General features: G+C 38.3%; 2 protein-coding genes across 2 annotated transcripts; one reads left to right on the top strand and one right to left on the bottom strand.

Annotated features, from left to right (window-relative positions):
- Window positions 1-9,927: 9,927 nt before the first annotated feature.
- LOC141638291 (uncharacterized) lies at window positions 9,928-12,201 on the bottom strand. Its single transcript, XM_074447697.1, has 4 exons — window positions 12,125-12,201; window positions 11,127-11,754; window positions 10,327-11,023; window positions 9,928-10,202 (listed from the first exon to the last, which is right to left on the bottom strand). The coding sequence occupies exons 1-4, from the start codon at window positions 12,199-12,201 to the stop codon at window positions 9,928-9,930; spliced, it is 1,677 nt and encodes a 558-aa protein (XP_074303798.1).
- A 2,078-nt stretch (window positions 12,202-14,279) lies between these two features.
- Window positions 14,280-15,242, top strand: LOC141638290 (uncharacterized). The gene has a single exon (XM_074447696.1). The coding sequence runs from the start codon at window positions 14,280-14,282 to the stop codon at window positions 15,240-15,242; it is 963 nt and encodes a 320-aa protein (XP_074303797.1).
- Window positions 15,243-20,480: the final 5,238 nt, after the last annotated feature.

The raw sequence follows: 20,480 nt of genomic DNA, 5'->3' as shown, positions 1-20,480 counted from the left end.
CGGCACCAATTGTTCCGGGTGTAATTCCAGAGCAGTTATTTGTTACCACCCGTGCTTGTAGAATGACGTCTTTGCTTGAATCCTCCTTTCGGTCTCCTGAAACGATGAACAAACTGAGGGCTCGGCTTTGGACCGAGCGAACTCACTCCGACGCTCAAGTCAGTAAACTTAGAGAGGTAAGTTGTGGTTACTTGGCGAAGTATATATTCTAGAGAGATAAGGAAGATATTACCAGATGAATAGTGATTCTTAGGTTAAATTGTGGATCCTTTCCTCAATGAGGGTTGAGGAGTATTTATAGACTTTCACCTTTTGTCACGTAGTGGCCAAGTGGCTAGCAGGTGGAAAGACCGTTCTACCCTCGGCCGATGGACCCATGGCAGGCCGGCGGAGGGTCTTGGATATGAGTACGCGGATATGTGCCCCGGCTGGCTGGTTGCCTGGCCGAGACCCAGGTGACAGGCCGATGGGCTGCATCGGCTAGGCTGTCCAAGTGTGTTGACTTGCTATGGATATCTTTGACCTTGCTCAATATGTTGACTTGGTCAGCGGTGCAGAATATGCCCCATCAATTTGCCCCCAGCGTAGTCTATGCCGTGGTATGGGCTCCGATGTATGTTGAGCGTATATTCTGCGCAAGTAAAAATTTTCTTTCTCGGCTTCTTCTACCTCGGCTTGGTTCTGCGTAGGCCGTACCATATCCCCCCTCCACATGGATGTGTAAAGGACATCCGATGTGGAAAAGAAAGTGACGCTGGCCGAGACCAGGGTTGAGAGTGCCGGTTGTTTTTTATTGCCCCCGGCCGGTGCTACCTAGCTTGGTTGATCATGTGGCCGGCGGAGAACAGATACTTAGGAATTTGCTGAGGAAGATGAAAAGGCAAGGAGATATGAATGGGCGTGTTGGAGACGCTTGGTTACTGTTGCGTTGATTGACGTTTAACTGTTGCAACGATTGACATTCCGTGGTTGCATGTCTAACACGTGTCTGTTCGCTGATTGGCTGACGTTTCATAGGCTGTGCCCTGATTGGTCCTTCTTCATGGGCTTTCCCCTATAAATAGAGTAGTTATTCCGTGAAATTGGCCACCAATTTCATTTTCTCCAAAATTTTCATCTCTCTAAACTTTCAAGGGCTTCTTTCTCTTCTAATCTTTGATATATTTGCATTCGTTATTCATCCGTCACCATCAGTAATACATCATTAATAACCTATTTAGTCTAATTTATTTGTTTAGTTTGTTTAATTCTCATAATTAATCTCTTTTCATCTTGTAATAATTCATTCTATTTAGTTTCATCCATGTTTTATCGTTTTTATGACCTCATTCACATGTAAATAATATGTTAATCACTTTCATCCGAGTCAATTATTCATAATTAAACTTTAAATTTACCAATGAATATTAACGAGTTGCGGTTCCGGCTTCACAGCCAGAACTCAACCCGGGAACAGACGCAGCGACTGCTGCGCCTCTTCCAAGGGACGCAGCTCTACTGCGCCTGTTCCCGGTTGATTTCTGTCCCTGAACTCCCGTTTCTACTTTGACCTAGTTTATCAACTACGTATTTAATTAACTATTATTCGTATTATCACCTAATTTCTGTCTGTTTATTCGTTTATTCTTTCTTTTCTAAAACCATCCGTTTTAAATGTATTTTCGACATAAATCATTAAATCCGATGTAATTATTGTAATTTCCTTTATTGTATTATTATTGTATTTCTTTTATTGTATTGTTTGTATGCTTTCACATGTAATCAATCTTAAATTCCTACTTCGACTCAATTGCATGTTAAATTACGTGATAACCGACTTAGTATTAATTCTCACATGCCAGGATTAATCTAATGAATGATGCATTGCATGCATATAATCGACAATATATCGAGTATAGACAATTTTCCCTAATCATTAGTAGAGGCCGCTATCGAGGCGGGCGGGATTAGGTGTTCGATCAAAAGAGCTTCCTAATACGTACCCTCACCCCTTACTCCAGACCTCTGTGAACATCCGTGTTCATTGGCATCCACGAGAGTCATTCTAGACATAGAATGCTAAGGGTGACGAGTTCTTAGTGTTCATGTCATTACTTTGTGTCTTGACATGACACGAGGTATTCGAACGGTTTCCAATTTTCCACAATAAATTGGTGGCGATTCCACAAATGCAAACAAACCAAGGGTGAAAAGCTTGCTTCGCTTTTCGTCCCCGTGGGCCCGCGTCCACGGGAAGGTACTCGGACAAGGAACCACTAATCTTCCAAGTCCGGTAGTCCGAAGTCAGCCAAGTCATCGATAACATAGATGCTAGGTCCAGGAACCTATCTCCCGGTATGTACGGTAAGTCACGAGGTAAAGCAGGGAGGAGATAACGAGCAAGGAAGGTGGCTATGCCACCACAGACAATGGTGCTCGTGGTCTTCTCCCTCTGAGTCTGGAAGTACTGGGCGGTCAAGCAAGCAATGTTGAGGGCGAAGGGGCCCTCGCTGTCAATGTTCAGGTACCCGCCCAGAATAGAAAGCTCGGTGTTAGTCACATTGTTTGGCTCCCTTCGGCCAAAAATAGTACTTCCCATCAGTCGCAGGAAGTAACGGGCAGGGGAAAGGTGGACCTGAGCGAGACGTCGCTCCTCGTAGGTAGTCTGTGCCAAAGTCCGTCAAAGCTGACGGATGACCTTCCTAGGGGCGGCAGTGGCGCCCGTAAAGGAAAGACCAAGTCTAGTACCAAACTCCTCCAAAGTTAAAGAAAAAGTCCGGTTAAAAAACCGGAAAGACACAAAATCACAAGTAGGGGCAGCGTCATGTGCCCCGGAGGAGAAGGTAAAGGAGCTGAAGAACTCAAGGGTCAGCTCCCTGAAGGTGTGGGCACTCATGGTCACAAGTCCAGCCATCCCCGTACCCCTCAAAATCTCACACACCGGCTCGTAGATACCAAGCCTCTCAAGTGACGAACGACACAAAAAGTGAGTCGGGAGAAAGTCACAGTCAAGCAAAGCATAAAATCTAGTGCGATGATTATCGTTAACAAAAATTACCTGGGGGTAGTCGGGGTGCGAGTCGAGGGAGTCGTCCCCTCGGATGGTAACACGACCAGCAGAACGGCCAGCAGCAGGTGTAGCTCATGCACGACCCCGACCTCTAGAACCTGAAGTAGAAGCCCGTCCTCCGACGGGACGAGGAACTAGAGCTGCCCGGTAAGCAGCTGTGACTGCGGGTGACCACGCAGCAGGGGTGGTCACCGTACCTGAAGTACTAACTGAAGCTGCAACAGAAGAAGCAGCAGAGACCGACATAGAGGAAGAACTTGGTCGATCGAGTGGTTTCACATGCTGAGGAGGTCGATCTAGTATTTTACTTTACTCGATCGAAATGCTGGAAATCAGGTTTACTCGATCGAGTAACATTCTTAGTCGATCGAGTGGTTTACTTGCTGAAGTCCTCGATCGAGTTGTCTCAAACTACTCGATCGAGAGGATTGGTGTATCACCGGCCTTAATTAACCCGTGATTGCTTATTTTAGTTATGGACTTCGTTACTTTTCTATTTAAGCGTTAACTAATTAGGTCATTAGGACTTCTTTTCTATCTTTTTACTGCTTAATACTCTTTTACGCCACTTTATCTTCTCGGAATCTCTATTAAAACTCTTCACTGTAACTTTGCTTTTGGGATTATTTTGCTCGGATCTTGTGTTCTTTACGCCGAAATTCTTGCTATTGTAATCTTTTCCTCCTTTTACTCTTATCTTTCCTTTGTTTGCTTTAATTCTCTTGTTTTATTCTCTTAATTTCTGCCCTAATTTGTTTATGCAATTTTATTATTGTTTCATCATGCCTTATATTAGTTATTTCATTATTATTAATATTGACAACATTAATAGCATGAGTAGCTAATTTCTTTCATGTTGGGATTTTGGGATCTATGGTAGAAATGTGACGATGTAGCGAATAGGCTAGATGACTTATTTGTGAGAATCTGTACCCATGGCAATTTAATTATAATACCGACTTAGTTGAGTGCACGCTTCTAAGTTACCCTTTAATCTGGTTAAATTTATTCCTGGATCGAAAGATTGGACTAAATAGACCTGCTATGAACAGTAGACTACCCTAATGAGGACGGAAGTTAAGTTAGTGGAAATCTAGGATAGAAAGTGGACCGGAAGGACCTTTCAACATCTGTCTCATAGTAAATTATGTAGACTATTTGCAGTTGAGTCATTAGACTACCGTAGTGAACCGAAATCCTGACATGTTCCCTCTTTATTGATTAATCTTATTCACATTTTTTTGCCTTTATTGCTCTTACCTTACTACTCTTTCCTTCGACCCTTTATTAGTTTAGAAAACCAAATTCAACCCCCCGTTTTTGACCAAATAGACGGACCTTTAACAGATATCTTGCCTCCCTGTGGAGATCGACCCGACTTCCCTAGCTATATTAGTTAGTGCCAGTTGGTTATTTTTGGTAGGTACACGACTAGCCTGGCAGACCTCCTGTTGAACCAAAGCATTAACTGTCTGCCGATTTCCCAAGGACTGAGTTGTCTATAGTTCAGCAATCTCGGCAGTTAGAGCCTCTAACTGCGTTGCAATTGCACTATCCGAACCACCTCCTCTTTTGTTACCTCTTGGATTACCGTACTCAGCTGTGTGAGTAGCTATCTGATCAATTATTTTCCAGGCATTGGCATCATTAGTGTCGTCCTGGAATCTCCCATTAGCAGCTGAATCAAGTAAGGCCCTATGGTCGTCATACAGCCCGTTGTAGAATTGATTACAAAGGAACCAGATCTAGAAACCATGATGTGGAACAGAGCGAACTAGTCGTTCAAAACGAACCCACGCCTCATTAAAGTCCTCATCAGGACCTTGTTTGAAACTTGTAATTTGGCTTCGGAGAGCGTTAGTCTTCTGGGGTGGGAAGTATCTCTTGTAGAAAGCAAGAGCTAATGAATTCCAGTCTGTAACACCATGAGCTTCCATATCCAAGTCACGCAGCCACTCCGCTGCATCATCTCGCAGGGAAAAAGGGAAAAGTGTCTGTTTGACTTACTCCTGAGTCACCCCCGCAATCAAAGGAACGGAACAGCAGTAATTAACAAACTTCTCCATGTGTTTAGCTGGGTCCTCACCAGCTCCCCCTCCAAATAAATTCCGCTCCACCAGATTAATGTAAGATGAGCGAATTTCAAAAGTACTTGTATCCGTAGTGGGTAGCTTGAATCCCTTGGGAAGAGAAGCAAGGGTAGGCTCAGAATGACTTGTTAAAGTCGGCATGATTGTAGTAGGAGCAGAAGTAGATGTGTCTTCCTCTAAAGACTGATTTTCTGCAACAAATGCGGCGTAAGCTGAATCAAGCGTTCTCAAGTCTTCTGCTTGATATATCTCCTTGCAAAAGTTTCGTCTAGCACGGAGAGTCCTTTCTGGTTCTGGATCAAGCGGTATGAGTTCAGACCTGAAAGACCTTGGTATAAACAAAACTAGCACTGAAAGGTAAGAAACGGTCTCAAGGAACACAGGTTCCTTGAGACAAGAGACAAACTGAAATAAAACAAATAGAAAAATGTGTCGCCTCCCCGACAACAGCGCCAAAATTTGACAGGCTAATCGTATACCTACCAAAAATAAACCAACTGGCCTAAACTAATGTAGCAAGGAAGTCGGGATCGTATCCACAGGGAGGCTGTATGCAAATCTAAATGTCAATTCAAGTTTGTCTGAGTCACAAAATTTGGGGGTTTGAAATGGGTTTGTCTATTAACTAAGGTAGCAAACAAAAGAAAGTAAATTATAAACGAATTCAAATAAGAGAGAAGTAGCTAGGACGGTCGGTTCACCGCGGTCTATAACGATCTAAGGTAAAGTCAATGGTCAGCAATAAATGGTCTGAAGGGTACTGGACAGGTCCTCTCGGTCCACTGTTTGCCCTAAAATTCTAATGTAGCTCTCGCCCTAATTAGAGTATCCTGTTGTTCATAGCAAGTCTTCGCCTTTTCCAATCTCTCGATCCAGGTCAAGGTTTAACAAGATGGTCAATTAATAATGTGCACTTAATTAATCAAACCGCTATCAGATGCCACGATTAACAATTCAGACGGTGTAAACAGCTAGACCTAAAACCCTAACATATTATGTCATAGAACCGTGGATCCCCTAAATCCTAGCATAAGAAGTTTAGCTGCGCATAATTAAACTAACTAATTCAACAGTAATAATAATAATCGAATTAAACATGATGACCAAACGTAAATAATAGTTGAACATAAAACTTGAAATTAATAAAGAAGAAGAAACAAACAATAAGAATAAATTGAAGAACGAAGATTAATAAAAATTACCGAAATTGAAAGAGAAGAAATACAAGTTTAGATCCGGAAATTGAAAGAACAAAAGTAACATGTAACTAGTTTTTGCCAAAGTGAAAGATACCCTAAAGTTCTCGGCATGTGTTTATATAGAATTAGCTGATAATTATTAATTAAACGACTAATGGTTCGAAATAATAAGCCAATCAAACACGACCTGGTACGAAAATAGTCGATCGACCAATATTCCAGTCGATCGACTAATCCTCAAAGTGAAACCAGCCGATCGACTAAAGTAGGCTGTCGATCGACTTTTCTGGGAAAACAACAGCGTCCATCATCACTTTATCGTGCTTCCTTTCGTTTTCATGCATTCCAAGATGATCATTCACGAGCTTAACTTCACTAGTATCCATAATGCAACTCCGAGGACGGGTTTTGGTTTGTTTAATCTTCCTTTCGGGTCCATATCTGCATAAAATACAAAATAACCCAAAGTAGCCGATTCATTGGAGAATAGTAGCTAGTTGCTACTAAATAAGCATAGAAATGCGTGCAAATGAATAGAATAAAAGTATGAAATGAGCACGCATCATTGCATATAGTTTGCTTGGGGACAAGCAAAGGTTTGGTTTGGGGAAGTTTGATGCGTGCATTTTATATAGACTTTTTGTACCGTAGTTGCACGCATTTCTATGCAATTTGTGTAGTGCTTAGCTACAAATGTCCCCCGAATAGTCTACTTTGGTTTGTCTTGTATTATTTTCAGGTATGAACCGAAGAGGAGCATAGTCAAGCTTAAAACCAGTCCCTATGCATACATTTTGGAGATGAGTTGAGTCGGAGCTTGGAAACTACTAATTTGTGATGCGCGTAGAAGTAAAGTAGTTAGGCGAGCAAAGGAAGAGCTTCATATAACCACTACCTAATTTGAAGAGCCATATCTCGAGTTATAAAAATGATAACCAGGCGATTCTAATTGGAGATGAAATATTATCCTCTTAGCTTCCCAACGCCATGGAAATCGCTTGATTCGGACAAGTAACGAAGAAATGGTGGCCGTTTGAAGTTCAGTGCGCGAAGCAGGAATTACACGCTGAGACCACTCGATCGAGTACTTTAGTGCTTCGATCGAGTACTTTATATGCTCGATCGAGTAATTCACTGACTCGATCGAATACTTTGATTCTTACTCTATTCGATCGAGTGCTTTAGTGTTCGATCGAGAGCTTTTGGGGAAGATATCTCTCGATCGACTAACTTTATGTTGGTCGATCGAGTAAAACCAAGTCTGACGCAGCGCTTATTTAGTCGAGATCTATTTTATCCTATCTTAGTTTTATCTTATAATAAATATCTCTCATATATAAGAGATTATTAGGTCAGAGGACAGGATACACCATACACCATACACCGAACACCATACAATATCACGACATATCAGTAGATTAGTTGAGTTTTTGGTTCGGCGTTGTTTTTGCTCTTATTTTCCGGATCTAAACTCTGTAATTTCTTCTTCTCTTCTCTTTTAATTTAATTGTAGTATTAATTCATTTCCCTTGCATCTCTTAGTTCAATTATCTCTTTAGTTTCTCTTATTCCTTTTACATCTTTTGTTTAATTCATGTTTAATTCCCTCTATCATCATCTTATTATGTTTAATCTAGTCATCATAATTGTTGTTATTATTAGTTTTATTCCAATTATGAGTGGTTAATTCCCTTACTAAGATTTAGGGGAACCATGAATGAATGATGGTAGTTAAATAGGTTTTACAGATCTGATGCTTGTTTCATGTCTATGTTGTTATTAGTATCATTTAATGGTAATTGGACAGTGAATGCGCATAGCTGTTTTAATTCATTTGGCAAACTCTGACCAATATCGGAAGATTGGAAGGAGTGAGACCTGCTACAATTCTTTAGGATACTCTAATGAGGGCGGAAGCTAAGTTAGTAGTATTTTAGAGTAAATAGCGGACCGGAAGGACCTTTTCATTACCCCTTAGACCGACGCATGTGACTAATCTGCGACCTAGACTACGACCATAGGACATTCAATCGTGACCCGACAATCCTAGTTCCCTTTCTCTCTATTGTTAGATTTATTTACTTCTCGTTGTTTAGTTAGATTAGTTAGTTATAAATTCAACCAAAAACCCCAAATTGTGACATCTAACAGACTTAGTTGAGCAAGTAGATACAATAGCCTCCTTGTGGATTCGACCCCGACTTCCCTAGCTGCATTAGTTAGAGACCTTTCGGGTTTATCTTTGATAGGGTTGCGACAATCCTCATCAAATTGCTCTCATATTAACAGTAAAATGTAGTTTTGTGAGAGTTGGCCATATAGAAGACGTAACAAAGCTTGCGCTTACTGCCTCCTGGAGAGTGCTCTTAGGTATAACCGGAAGTACCTGCCTAAAATCGCCACCAAATACAACAACCTTCCCGCCAAATGCTTTAACAGTTGAACAAACGTCACGTAACGTTCTTTCGAAATGCGCAATTGCAAGCTTCTTCGCCATTGATGCTTCATCCCATATGATCAATTTACACACTCGGATTACCTCTCCTAGCGCACTCTGCTTTGAGATTTGGCAGCTTTGATTTTCGTCAAGATCTAAAGGAATTTTAAACCTTGAGTTCGCAGTTTTTCCACCGGAGATGTTCGAGGCAGCAATTCCTGAGCTAGCAACGGCGAGAGCAATGATGCCATGACTACGAAGATTTGTAAGCAGAGCCGAATATAAAAAAAGTTTTACCAGTACCACCTGGACCATCTAGAAAGAAAGCACCGCATTTATTACGCACAACCATGTCGTAAATTATTGAGTACGCGTACTTTTGCTCAGAATTTAACAGATTAACATATTCAATTTCTTCAGACGTTATAGTAATGTTCATCTCTTCTTCAATTGCTTTCATTCTGCATTGATTGGATGACTCTTCGTCCAACTTAAGACCACCGAAGTCGAATTGCGAAAAACTTTTACCCATGGACTCAATAACTGTGCAAACATTCCTGAGTGTCAAGTTAAAAACCTTACGTTTTCTTGTCGGGAATGCATGAGCAAAGTCATCAGAGAAGTACGGAAAAAATTTATCCCACAACAAACGTGGACTTTTTGGTTGGGAGTAGATCAGTAGTGTTGCAAAAAGCCTTCGTAAGACGAACGGAAGTTGATAGTGACAAGCTTCTTCTAAGCACTACTCAATAGAATTATCGGCCTCAAGAAGTCCAAGTCTATATGCAGCGTCGGGAAACGAAGAATAGAGAGCACCATTTATGCTCAGCAAATCATTAAATGACCGCGGACCTTACACATTCGTCAGTAGAAGGCGTAAATAGTACGCTCACCTTCGGAAGGATTCGTGTACACCAATCTCCCGATTGCAAAGCCTTTCTGATGCCGAGTCCAGTACTTGGCACCCTTTTCTCCATGCCACACATAATGCTCAGAAAATTGTTGATATGTCAATGTACAAGCATATATATCATATGTGTTACGATAGAAAAATGATGTTAGCATTGTCGTTGTTCTGTATTCATCATCTATAACATTTTTGACTTGCTCAAAAGGTCAAAAAACAACAGTTTGCATATTGGGAAGATGTACTTAGAGAGTAACAACATTAGGATGAACTTCATTTAAACTGAATCTGAAGATTCTCCAAGCGGCTTCTGGTGGCAAAATCCATCTAGCGGCTTGATAAGAACTAATCTCGTCAAATGCTTCTACGTCATTAGTGTCGGTCACAGCAATAGAAATTCTATCATGACCTTTGTAGACGTATTTATACAAATACTTAACTGCCTTAATCGTTGAGCAAACCTCAACATTTAAGTGACAGTCAAATCTCGCTAAAAAAAGGATTGTAGGGGATAACCCATCTGTTGTCAAGCCATGATTCACGAATGTAATAAAATTGTCCATCGTCTCGCCTTTGGTATATTGGATATGAATTTCGACCATTCATGGTAAAGTCACAGAAGTCACGAGGATAGTGATTCTTACATTGCTTATTTCTCTTGCAAGGATTAGACGGAAAATCTATGTCGCAAGGACCATGCATCATATGTTTAACCACGGCTGTGTAGAGGTATGGATTGGTAGATTCGTCAGGTAGCTCGGCACAAACCTTCAAATCATACTGCTCCGGTGACCTAATCTTGTTTGCTGAATCCAAAATTATAAGGAAATGTGCATGAGGCAGTTCTCTTTTTTGAAACTCCACAACGTAAACGTAACCAGCAACATTTCCAAATAGTTTTCGTTCGCTGTCTTTTTTTAATTCAATAAGCTTGGCTCTAAAAACTCGTGTCACAAGATGAGGTCTATTATGTGTTTCTTCATGGGGAAGAAGCTCACGCTCAATCTTAGGCCACCGTGGATTACATGTGATAGTTAGGAAAATGTCCGGCTTTCTGCACCGTTGAACAAAACATATAGCGTTTAAATAGCGGTGGCGCATATCCCGATCACAACCAATAAAACTAGCAGGAAGGATAAAACGATGGCCAATGTTTACAGCGTGAGTCTCGCCAGAATTGTAGCTATCGATTATACCCTGATAAAGTTCAGCTCGAATAACCTTTTGATTGAATCTAATGAAATCAAGGCGTGTCGTTTCAAGCTTAATGTACATATCAACAACATATTGTTGGAGTAGACAACCGCATCGGAGTAGTATCGATGTATCACTAATTCGAATCTGTAGACAGTAGCAGTAATACTCTCTAAAGGAAACTTTTTTTATCAAAATCAGGTAAATGTGCAACTGAAAAAGAGAAGATTTATAAAAAAAATATGAGAACCACAAATATAAAGATAGTTGAATGAAGTATAAGAACAAGAAACAGTAGCTGATCTTGTTCCTCGGCCTCAAGCAAGTCATCAATAGACTGCACAAGTACTTCATTAATAGGAAAGGTCAGACACTGTTGTCGCATTCTATGACCTATTTGGTATCTGTAAATACTCTGATGCCATCCAGTCTCAACATAAGGGAAAAGGACAGGATACTGTAGGGGATCGTAGCACCCGTAGTAATGTAGTATGCGATGACTTCCGCTTGCACATGCATAAACAACTATATCATGTGCAAGTGGTGCAGATGCGGTGTCGTCCTCTACCCAAACAGCAGCAATTTGCGACGAAGTGGGAGCGTTATGGGTACGTTGATCATGTGATGGATCTGATCGGATAACTATACGATTTTCTTCGTGGATGTTAAGTTCTCTCAAAGATCGAAAAAAATGTGCGTATGGATTTCCTTCCATAATATGCATCAACGTAGACATGACATAATGATGTAGATCTGGATAGTCTTGCAGGCGATGTGCTAATTCAAGGTCATTGTCATAGAAGTATAGTTGTATGTATCTTGGGCGAACCTCCGTCGGCAGTATATCGTTAATGTAATGGTAAACTTGACCTTGAACTCTAAACGTGTAAATACACTGGTTTCTACGTACAAGTTCACTGTCTTTCTTAACTCCAAATGACGTAAAAGTGATATGACGGTTTTACTGTGTATTAAGAGGGTCGAATTGGTGAAGTTCAAGTGTCAAAAGCGTTACTTTGTGAGTTATATCATGTAACTACCGATTACACTTGTTCTTTAGCTATTTGAAAGAGTTTGTAATTAGATTTGAGAAATCGGTGCCGAGTTGAAGTAACAATGGCGGAACTTGGATCCCAAAGTTGAAGATGAAGCTTGAAAACGATAAAGAAGATCTTGTGGGTCGGTTTTGTATGTCAAAGACGGAATCTAAGCGTGAGGATAGGTGGGCTCAAAGACCTATGAACATACCCTGAGAGGCGTGCATGAGCATATGTCGCACTATTCATGCGCGCATATGAAAGAGAAGACAAATTTGGCAACAACATTTTTCGCAACTGACGTTCGACTGAGGCGCGACCTACATTTGAGACATGTTTGTGCTTTGGTCGCGTAATTCAGCATCGTTAGACTCGTGCTTGTTTATTTATTTTACTCGGTTTGTTCCGATTATTATTATTAGTAGTAATACTTTATTTCCTAATCTAGTTGTTTTACCTTATTACTATATAACTTAGTATTTTAATTTTAGAAAAGACTTAAGCAGCTTTTAGAAAAAAAAAACCTTATTGTTATTTTCATTAAAAGACTATGTGTAACTAAGATTTCATCTTGGATTCAAGCGATTGAAGCACTCTAAATCCAGTTGTGAGTTTGAATGTTTTAATTTATCTTCTTGATTATTGTGATGTTGCTTAGCTCTTAATTATATGAATGTTGATTGATAATTGCTCGGTGCACAACTAGTAAACGATTTCTTCATTCTATTGTTAGTATTGTTAATTGAATAGGATTTATTGATTAACTTTACACTAGTAACATCTAACTATCTAAGAATTAGTATTGAACGGGATACGTTGATATTAGTACTTAGAAGCGATTCACATAAATATCTAAAGTGCAACTGGATTGTATGCGCTATTTATTCTCTATTGAATTCTCTAAATTATATTGCTGCTATTGAATAAAACCTTGAACTGGATTGTTATGGTTGTTTAATAGTTAGGGTTAATTAAAAACGGAATTCGTTTTAATTGATTATTTGTAAGGAGAATTAGAATTTTACATCCACGATAGAGTAATCAAGATTAGTAATTGAAACCGTCTTTCAATGATCAATTGTTATTGAGTGTGGATATATGCTTGGATCTAAAACCTTTTAAATCATCTGAATTCACCTACTTTACTATTTTCTTTGTCTTAGTTCTTTAGTTAATCAATTAAATCAAATCCTCCCCTAAACTGGTTACTTTACTCTCTACTCTTAGACATGTTAATTAATTTAGTCCTTCCTTGTAGGTTCGACCCTTACTTTCGCTATATTACCGTTTTAGTAGTTTAGTAAGTAAGTGATTATAAATTTACATTTGATAGGCATACGACTTTCAGTCTGTCAAATTTGGCACCGTTGCCGGGGAAGGCAGTAGTTTAATTTTTGTGTGTTAGTGTAGAGTCTTTATTCTTGCTTAGTTTTTTTTATGTATAATACTCGTTCTTCTAACTTGAATCTCGAGCCAATCGATTTAGAGATTGAGCATACTCTTTTCAGGTTGAGAAAGAACAAGAAATGTGCAATCATAGCTGTTTCTGAAGGTTACGATTCTGAGGATTTGCAATCTAAGTCGGATAATTCTAAAATATCTGAAGCCACTGATAATTCTTTAACCATGGCAAACAATACGATTAAAGCACTTACTGCTCCTGATTTTACACAACAACCATTGTGTATCACTTTTCCTGCGTTAGATGAGAATGCAACTTTTGAGCTAAAGTCTAGGCTAATTCATCAGTTGCCATCTTTCTATGGTCTAAGCAATGAAGATCCAAATAAACACTTGTCGGATTTCCATATTGTCTGCTCTAGTATGAAGCCGGCTACAGTGACTGATAAGCAGTTGAAACTGAGAGCTTTCCCGTTTTCCCTAAAAGATGCTGCGAGGGATTGGCTATATTATTTACCACTAGGAAGCATTGATACATGGGTAAAAATGAATAAAGCCTTTCTATAAAAGTATTTTCCTGGATCCCGAGCATCTCAGTTGAAGAAAGAGATCAGTAATGCTGAACAAAAGGATGTGGAGACAATGTATGAATACTGGAAGAGGTTTAAGAAATTATGTGCTATTTGCCCTTATCATGGGTACACTGCTGAAGACCTTGTTATGTATTTATGTGGTGGTTTGAGTGTGGAAGATGCTCGTACCGTGCACGCGGCATGTGGAGGAGGTATTTTAAATAAAAGCCCGGATGAGGCTTGGGTGATCATTGGTGAATTAGCTAAGAGCTCACGGGATTTTGCTAGAAAATATACAAAGCGGGGAGTAAATTCAGTGGGTTCTTCATCTTCTTCCCATCTTGAAGAAAAAGTTGACACCTTGACAACTCGGAGATGATGACGGGACAGAAAATGGCGATGGTATGTGGAATTTGTTCCACCGGAGGACATCCTAGTAAGATTTGTCCACTTATGCAAGAAGGTTCTCAAGAAGAGGTGAATGGAGTATGGGAGAGTACACCTCAAAAGAAGTTGGATCCTTACTCTAACACTTATAATGAAGGGTGGAAGGCTCATCCAAATTTTCGGTGGGGACATTCTCAAAACACTCAGCAATTTGGACAAGGTGGCCAATCTGGTCAACCTAAGGTCCAATTTATACCTCGACCACCAGTTCAACATGTGGCTCCTACACAAGGACCTCCTTCTAGTGGTCAAATGTCCACTGAGGATATGATCCGGGCCTTGGTTACTACTCAAGCATCTCTTCAAGCAACAGTGGTTCAAAACCAACAAGAAACCAAAGCTAGCATTCAAAACTTGGAGAATCAGATGGGACAAATGGCTACTATTATTAATAGATTAGAGGCTAGAGACGCGGTGCCGCCGAGGGAGAATGTGAGTGTTGTGTCTTTGAGGAACGGAAGACAATTGGAGGAGGTGGAGAAAAAGAAGAAGCACATCAAAACTCTTATAATTCATGAAGAAGAAGAAGAGCTAGTGATTGAGGAAGGTGAAAAAGCTTCTATTTTTAAGGAGAATGAGCCGATTCTTTCTTCTATACCGGATGTACCTTTTCCCGATGCACTGAGAAGAACCCAACACTTTGATCATGACAAAGACATTTATGACGTGTTCCAAAAGTGCGAGGTAAACATCAAACTTCTTAATCTTTTAAAGAGTGTTCCTAAATATGCTAAATTTTTAAAAGAATTAGGAACCATTAAAAGGAATAACAAATTGAAAGGGATGAAGATAGTCAAGAGTAAAGGTCCTAAGGGGAAGATTAATGAATATGTGTCTGCTCTATTTCAAAACAAGTTACCCCCTAAATGTGGTGACCCGGGTATGTTTGCTATCCCTTGCACCATATAAGGCCTTAGATTTGAAAAGGCCATGTTAGATTTACGGGGATCTATTAATGTCATCCCTTATGATATTTATGAAAAACTCAAACTTGGACCTTTAAAAGGCACTAGTGTAGTAATTCAACTGGCTGATAGGTCTAGTGTCTATCCTAAGGGGGTTGTGGACAATGTCATGGTTGGTGTTGGTAAGTTAGTCTTTTTGGTTGACTTTTATGTTCTTGACATGAAAAGTGAGAGTGATGCTATCCCCGTCTTATTAGGGAGAGTATTCTTGAAAATTGCAAGGACTAAGATTGATGTCTCAAAAGGGTCTCTTACCATGGAATTTGATGGGACCGTTGTTAAATTTGAAATCAATAAGCCCAACTCCCACTCTCCTTAGGTTCATTATTTGTGTGTTATAGACACTTTTGCTAACCATGATTTATCTAAGTACCGGAAGTCTCCTATTCCGAGCAAGGTGTCTACTGTTTTGCAGGAATACCCTCCTAAGGATCAAAGGTGTATTATCTTATGGGATTGTCGTGAGGATGCGGAGGCATCTAGAGGTAAGAAGAAGGATTGGTTTGATAAATTAATTCGCCGGAAGGGCTCCGGAAAAGGTGCGCAAACTATCCATATAAAATCTTGCTTTCGTTCTTCCTCTCGTATTCATGTTGGTAAATCAAGGTAACTTTTCTCTCCTATCTTAAGTCGGGTGGTTTACCATTCCACGAGATGTCGAGCCAACGACGTTAAACAAAAGCGCTTCCGGGAGGCAGCTCGTAGATTATTGTTTCTGGAAAAAAAAATCTGCAAAAAAAAAAATGGTATGCGAAAAAAAAAATCCGGGAAAAAGGGAAAAAACAAAAAATAAAGATAAAAAATAAAAAAGACCGGACAACACCTCAAGATTCATTGCTTATTTGATGGAGTTGGTGTCATAAGAAGGGCGACATAGAAGGGCGGTTGGGTAAGTTAGTGATTAAGACGAGGAGAAATGGCGGTGTGATGTTGTGGACACCTTCTTATTGCGATTTGTTGGTCTTTGGTGAGATGTTGGAGTAGAGGGGACTAAGATAAACCATTTGAGCTTGTATTGTATTAACTTCACTTGGTCACTTTTTAGGATTAGAGTAATAAGGGGCGTTAGTGTTCTTTGATTACTCTTGTTTTGTTGGTCATGTTGATCTTGTGCTTTATAGTGGATGCTAATGGCCAAGTGTGGGGAGGAAGTGTGATGAGTGGTTGACCTGTTTATGTGGTTTGAGGATTGCAAGATGGTTCTACTTGTGAAGTCGTCTGATGCTATTTTCCATGAGGTATTTCTCCTTCTCATTTTATTGTGTCCTATGCAACATTGAGGACAATGTTTAATTCAAGTATGGGGAGGAGAATCGTTCCGATTGTAACTTATTTGTACTTGTGTGGAGTGATTTATTTCTGTTATCAAAAAAAAATTGAAAAAAAAAAGTGAAAAGGAAAAAGAAAGAAAAAGTATCTCGGTTAGGTGAAAACCCGAAAGGGTGCCTAGGCAAGATTAGGATGTGGCCAAGGACGGGGTGAAAACCCGAAAGGGCGCTCTGGGTAAAATGAAAAATCGAGTTGCGTGCCACTGAAAGTAAAGGTGAGATTGAAAAACAAAAATGAAAAGCTAGAGTGAAAACCCGCAAGGGCGGGCACTCTAGGCAAAATAAGGGATCTAGGCAAAATGAAAAAAAAAAATTAATGTCCCTTTACAATATTGGAGTCCCGTCATTATAAGTTTCATTGTGAGTCTTGTTAATTTTCCCATACTTCTGTGGATTGGTGTTGGTTTGGTTTCATTGGGTCCTTTGAGTTTACTCGAGGACGAGTAAAGATCTAAGTGTGGGGAAGTTGATGAGACGGTTTTACTATGTATTAAGAGGGTCGAAATGGTGAAGTTCAAGTGTCAAAAGCGGTACTTTGTGAGTTATATCATGTAACTACCGATTACACTTGTTCTTTAGTTATTTGAAAGAGTTTGTAATTGGATTTGAGAAATCGGTGCCGAGTTGAAGTAATAATGGCGGAACTTGGATCCCAAAGTTGAAGATGAAGCTTGAAAACGATAAACAAGATCTTGTGGGTCGGTTTTGTATGTCAAAGACGGAATCTAAGCGTGAGGATAGGTGAGCTCAAAGACCTATGAACATACCTTGGGAGGCGTGCACGAGCATATGTCGCACTATTCATGCGCGCATACGAAAGAGAAGACAAATTTGGCAACAACGTTTTTCGCGATTGACGTTCGACTTAGGCGCGACCGAAGCACGGCCTACATTTGACACATGTTTGTGCTTTGGTCGCGTAATTCAGCATCGTTAGACTCGTGCTTGTTTATTTATTTTACTCGGTTTATTCCGATTATTTTTATTATTAGTAATACTTTATTTCCTAATCTAGTTGTTTTACCTTATTACTATATAACTTAGTATTTTAGTTTTAGAAAAGACTTAAGCAGCTTTTAGAAAAAAAAAACCCTATTGTTATTTTCATCAAGACTATGTGTAACTAATCTTTCATCTTGGATTCAAGCGATTGAAGCACTCTAAATCCGGTTGTGAGTTTGAATGTTTTAATTTATTTTCTTGATTATTGTGAATTGCTTAGCTCTTAATTATTTGAATGTTGATTGATAATTGCTAGGTGCGCAACTAATAACCGATTTCTTCATTCTATTGTTAGTATTGTTAATTGAGTAGGATTTATTGATTAACTTTACACTAGTAACATCTAAGAATTAGTATTGAACGGGATACGTTGATATTAGTACTTAGAAGCGATTCACATAAATATCTAAAGTGCAACTGGATTGTATGCTATTTATTCTCTATCTAATTCACTAAAATCAACAATATTAACTTAGATCTTAATATGTGACATAATGGTAAGTAATCATGTAATATAAGCAGTTAAATTTATAGGTGTTAATTAAGAAAAATACTTCCCCGATAATATAAAGTTTAAGTAAAACAGTAGAGGAAAAAAAAGTAATGTAACTGGTAATGAATTTAATTTGTTTTGGTAAGTGTTAGCACTAAAATGCAAGCAACCACTATCAGGTGGTTTTTTTTTTCGCCATATCATAGGGGCAAACGTTGTTCGAAATTTAAGTAGTATATATAAAAATACATATATTTAAATATTGTATAGTTTGAATTGTAGGTAAAAAATGCTGCAATTTTCTTGGACGACTATTGGACAATCGGCAGGGAAAAATTTACAAATGAAAAAACAATGAAAACGGCAAAAAAATATATAAAAGTCTTACCAATAAAGTAAACAAAATATATATGAAAAAGTAAATATGGTGAACAGTTTTGAAATAAATTAAAATATAATAATATTAGGAAAGGAAAGATCAAAATATCTTTCTAAATAAGCAAGAGGTTTTCGAAAAACTAAAACGAAAACATATAACCGTATATAAGAAAGAGTAAATTCATACACCATGTATTAAATAAATAATCTATTGTTTTATAATGCAGTCAGCAAGAAAAAGATACTTTACAAAAAACAAATAGAAAGAGAAAGAGTAGGTCTCATGAGAGACCATCTCCCACTAATTTAGTGGGAGACATAATAGAGAAAAAAGAAATTTAGTGGGTCCCTCACCCTATTATGTGAGAGATCTCTCAATAACGCTATTGAGAGACCGTCTCTCCGGAGTTTTTGTGAAAAGATGAAGACGAAATAGAACAAAATTGATCTGAGAGTCAAATTTTGCATGTGCTACAATTGTACGACCGGTTCTTAGATGAAGTAAAAATAAGTATTTTTGTTCGGAATATGTTTTTTTTTAAATGATGTAATTTTTTATTGTTAGAATGGAGGAATGAAAATTTGCAATTATCTTCTCTAATATTTTTAAATGTTAGACATCTCTTTAGCTAGCAATCTCCTTTTTTTAAAACAAAAGCTTTAAATAAATTCATAATATTGAAAGATTGTGCTGAATCTTAATATAAATTTGACGGGTTTAAAAAACAAAGAGAAGTAGCGGAAGTCATTTAAGGTAGTTACCTAACAACGGGTAAATGTATTCCAAATTTTCAATGGAAACGTGCATGTATAAACGTTTCGACATTCACATGGCACTTCATTAGCTTAGTTGTAGTATATGTTAATGGTTAATACATTTGTTTAAGTTGTTAATTATCATTGGTATGAATAAGAAAGCCTAACTATTTATAACATGTAAGGGTGGGCATTCATGTGGTCTCCTAGTTGTATTAAAGCAATACTATATTTTATAAGGTTAAAAATTTAACAATATATATGGACGTGCAATTCGAGAATTATTGTAGAAAGCAAAAATTAGCTGTTGTGCTTCCAATAAATATTACGGAAAGAATAAAAAGGCAATAATAAGGCTAATTCAAAGATTAAGCCAATAAGTAGTGTTTTGATGTAGTGTTTAAAAAAATACATAAAATGACGTAATATAAAAGAAACATGCATAACTGATATTATGCTACAACTTTTATTGTTAACGAAATATACATTATGTACGTACAATACACAGATTTTTTGTATTAATCAATTTAAATATAAGGAACAAACGTCAAAATAGACTGGGAAGAAATAGTAAGAACAATATATATTTAAAACGCAAACCTTTTTTGTTCTGCTGTCCAAGTAAACCTGCGAATACAGATAAAAGAACAAAGTGTTAGACAAAGAACACGTTTGAGAGAAAAAAAATATTAAACGTAATTATAGAAAAATGGTTAAGAAAAAAAAGCAGAATAATAATATTTCAGGAAAAAATAATATATAATCAACTACAGTTATAATAAATAACAAAGCTACTGTGCGAAAAGGAGAGAGCAAATTGATTTGGGCTAAATATCGCAAGTTTTATATTGCAGGTGTCTATGACTTTAGTCAGTAACGACAGACACACAAACGTAATTTAAGTTTTAGAGAAAATCGGCAAAGGAAAAAGAAAGCAATTGGAAATAAAGCTAGCATATTGTCTCTCTATAAATTCACAAGCAAATTAAAGGGAATAAGTAAAAACATGCGAGAAGTACAAGTGATATAGAAAAGGGTAATTTATATCGCAAAACGATCATGTGAAGCATGTAGTAGAAGTTGATTCGTGGTCGTAGCGAAAAGGATGCATACGAAGTGCAAAAGAAACTAAAATAAAAGTAAGAAACCAAGTAAATCACTTTTATATGATATACTAAGTCAGAAGAAAGTAAATGTTAAGTGAGAAAGAAGAACCATAAAACGA

The sequence above is a fragment of the Silene latifolia genome, unplaced genomic scaffold (assembly GCF_048544455.1).
Source record: "Silene latifolia isolate original U9 population unplaced genomic scaffold, ASM4854445v1 scaffold_20.1, whole genome shotgun sequence".
NCBI classification, from domain to species: domain Eukaryota; kingdom Viridiplantae; phylum Streptophyta; class Magnoliopsida; order Caryophyllales; family Caryophyllaceae; genus Silene; species Silene latifolia.
The sequence above is the reverse complement of the archived record's forward strand: the minus strand, read 5'-3'. Positions and strand labels throughout refer to the sequence as shown.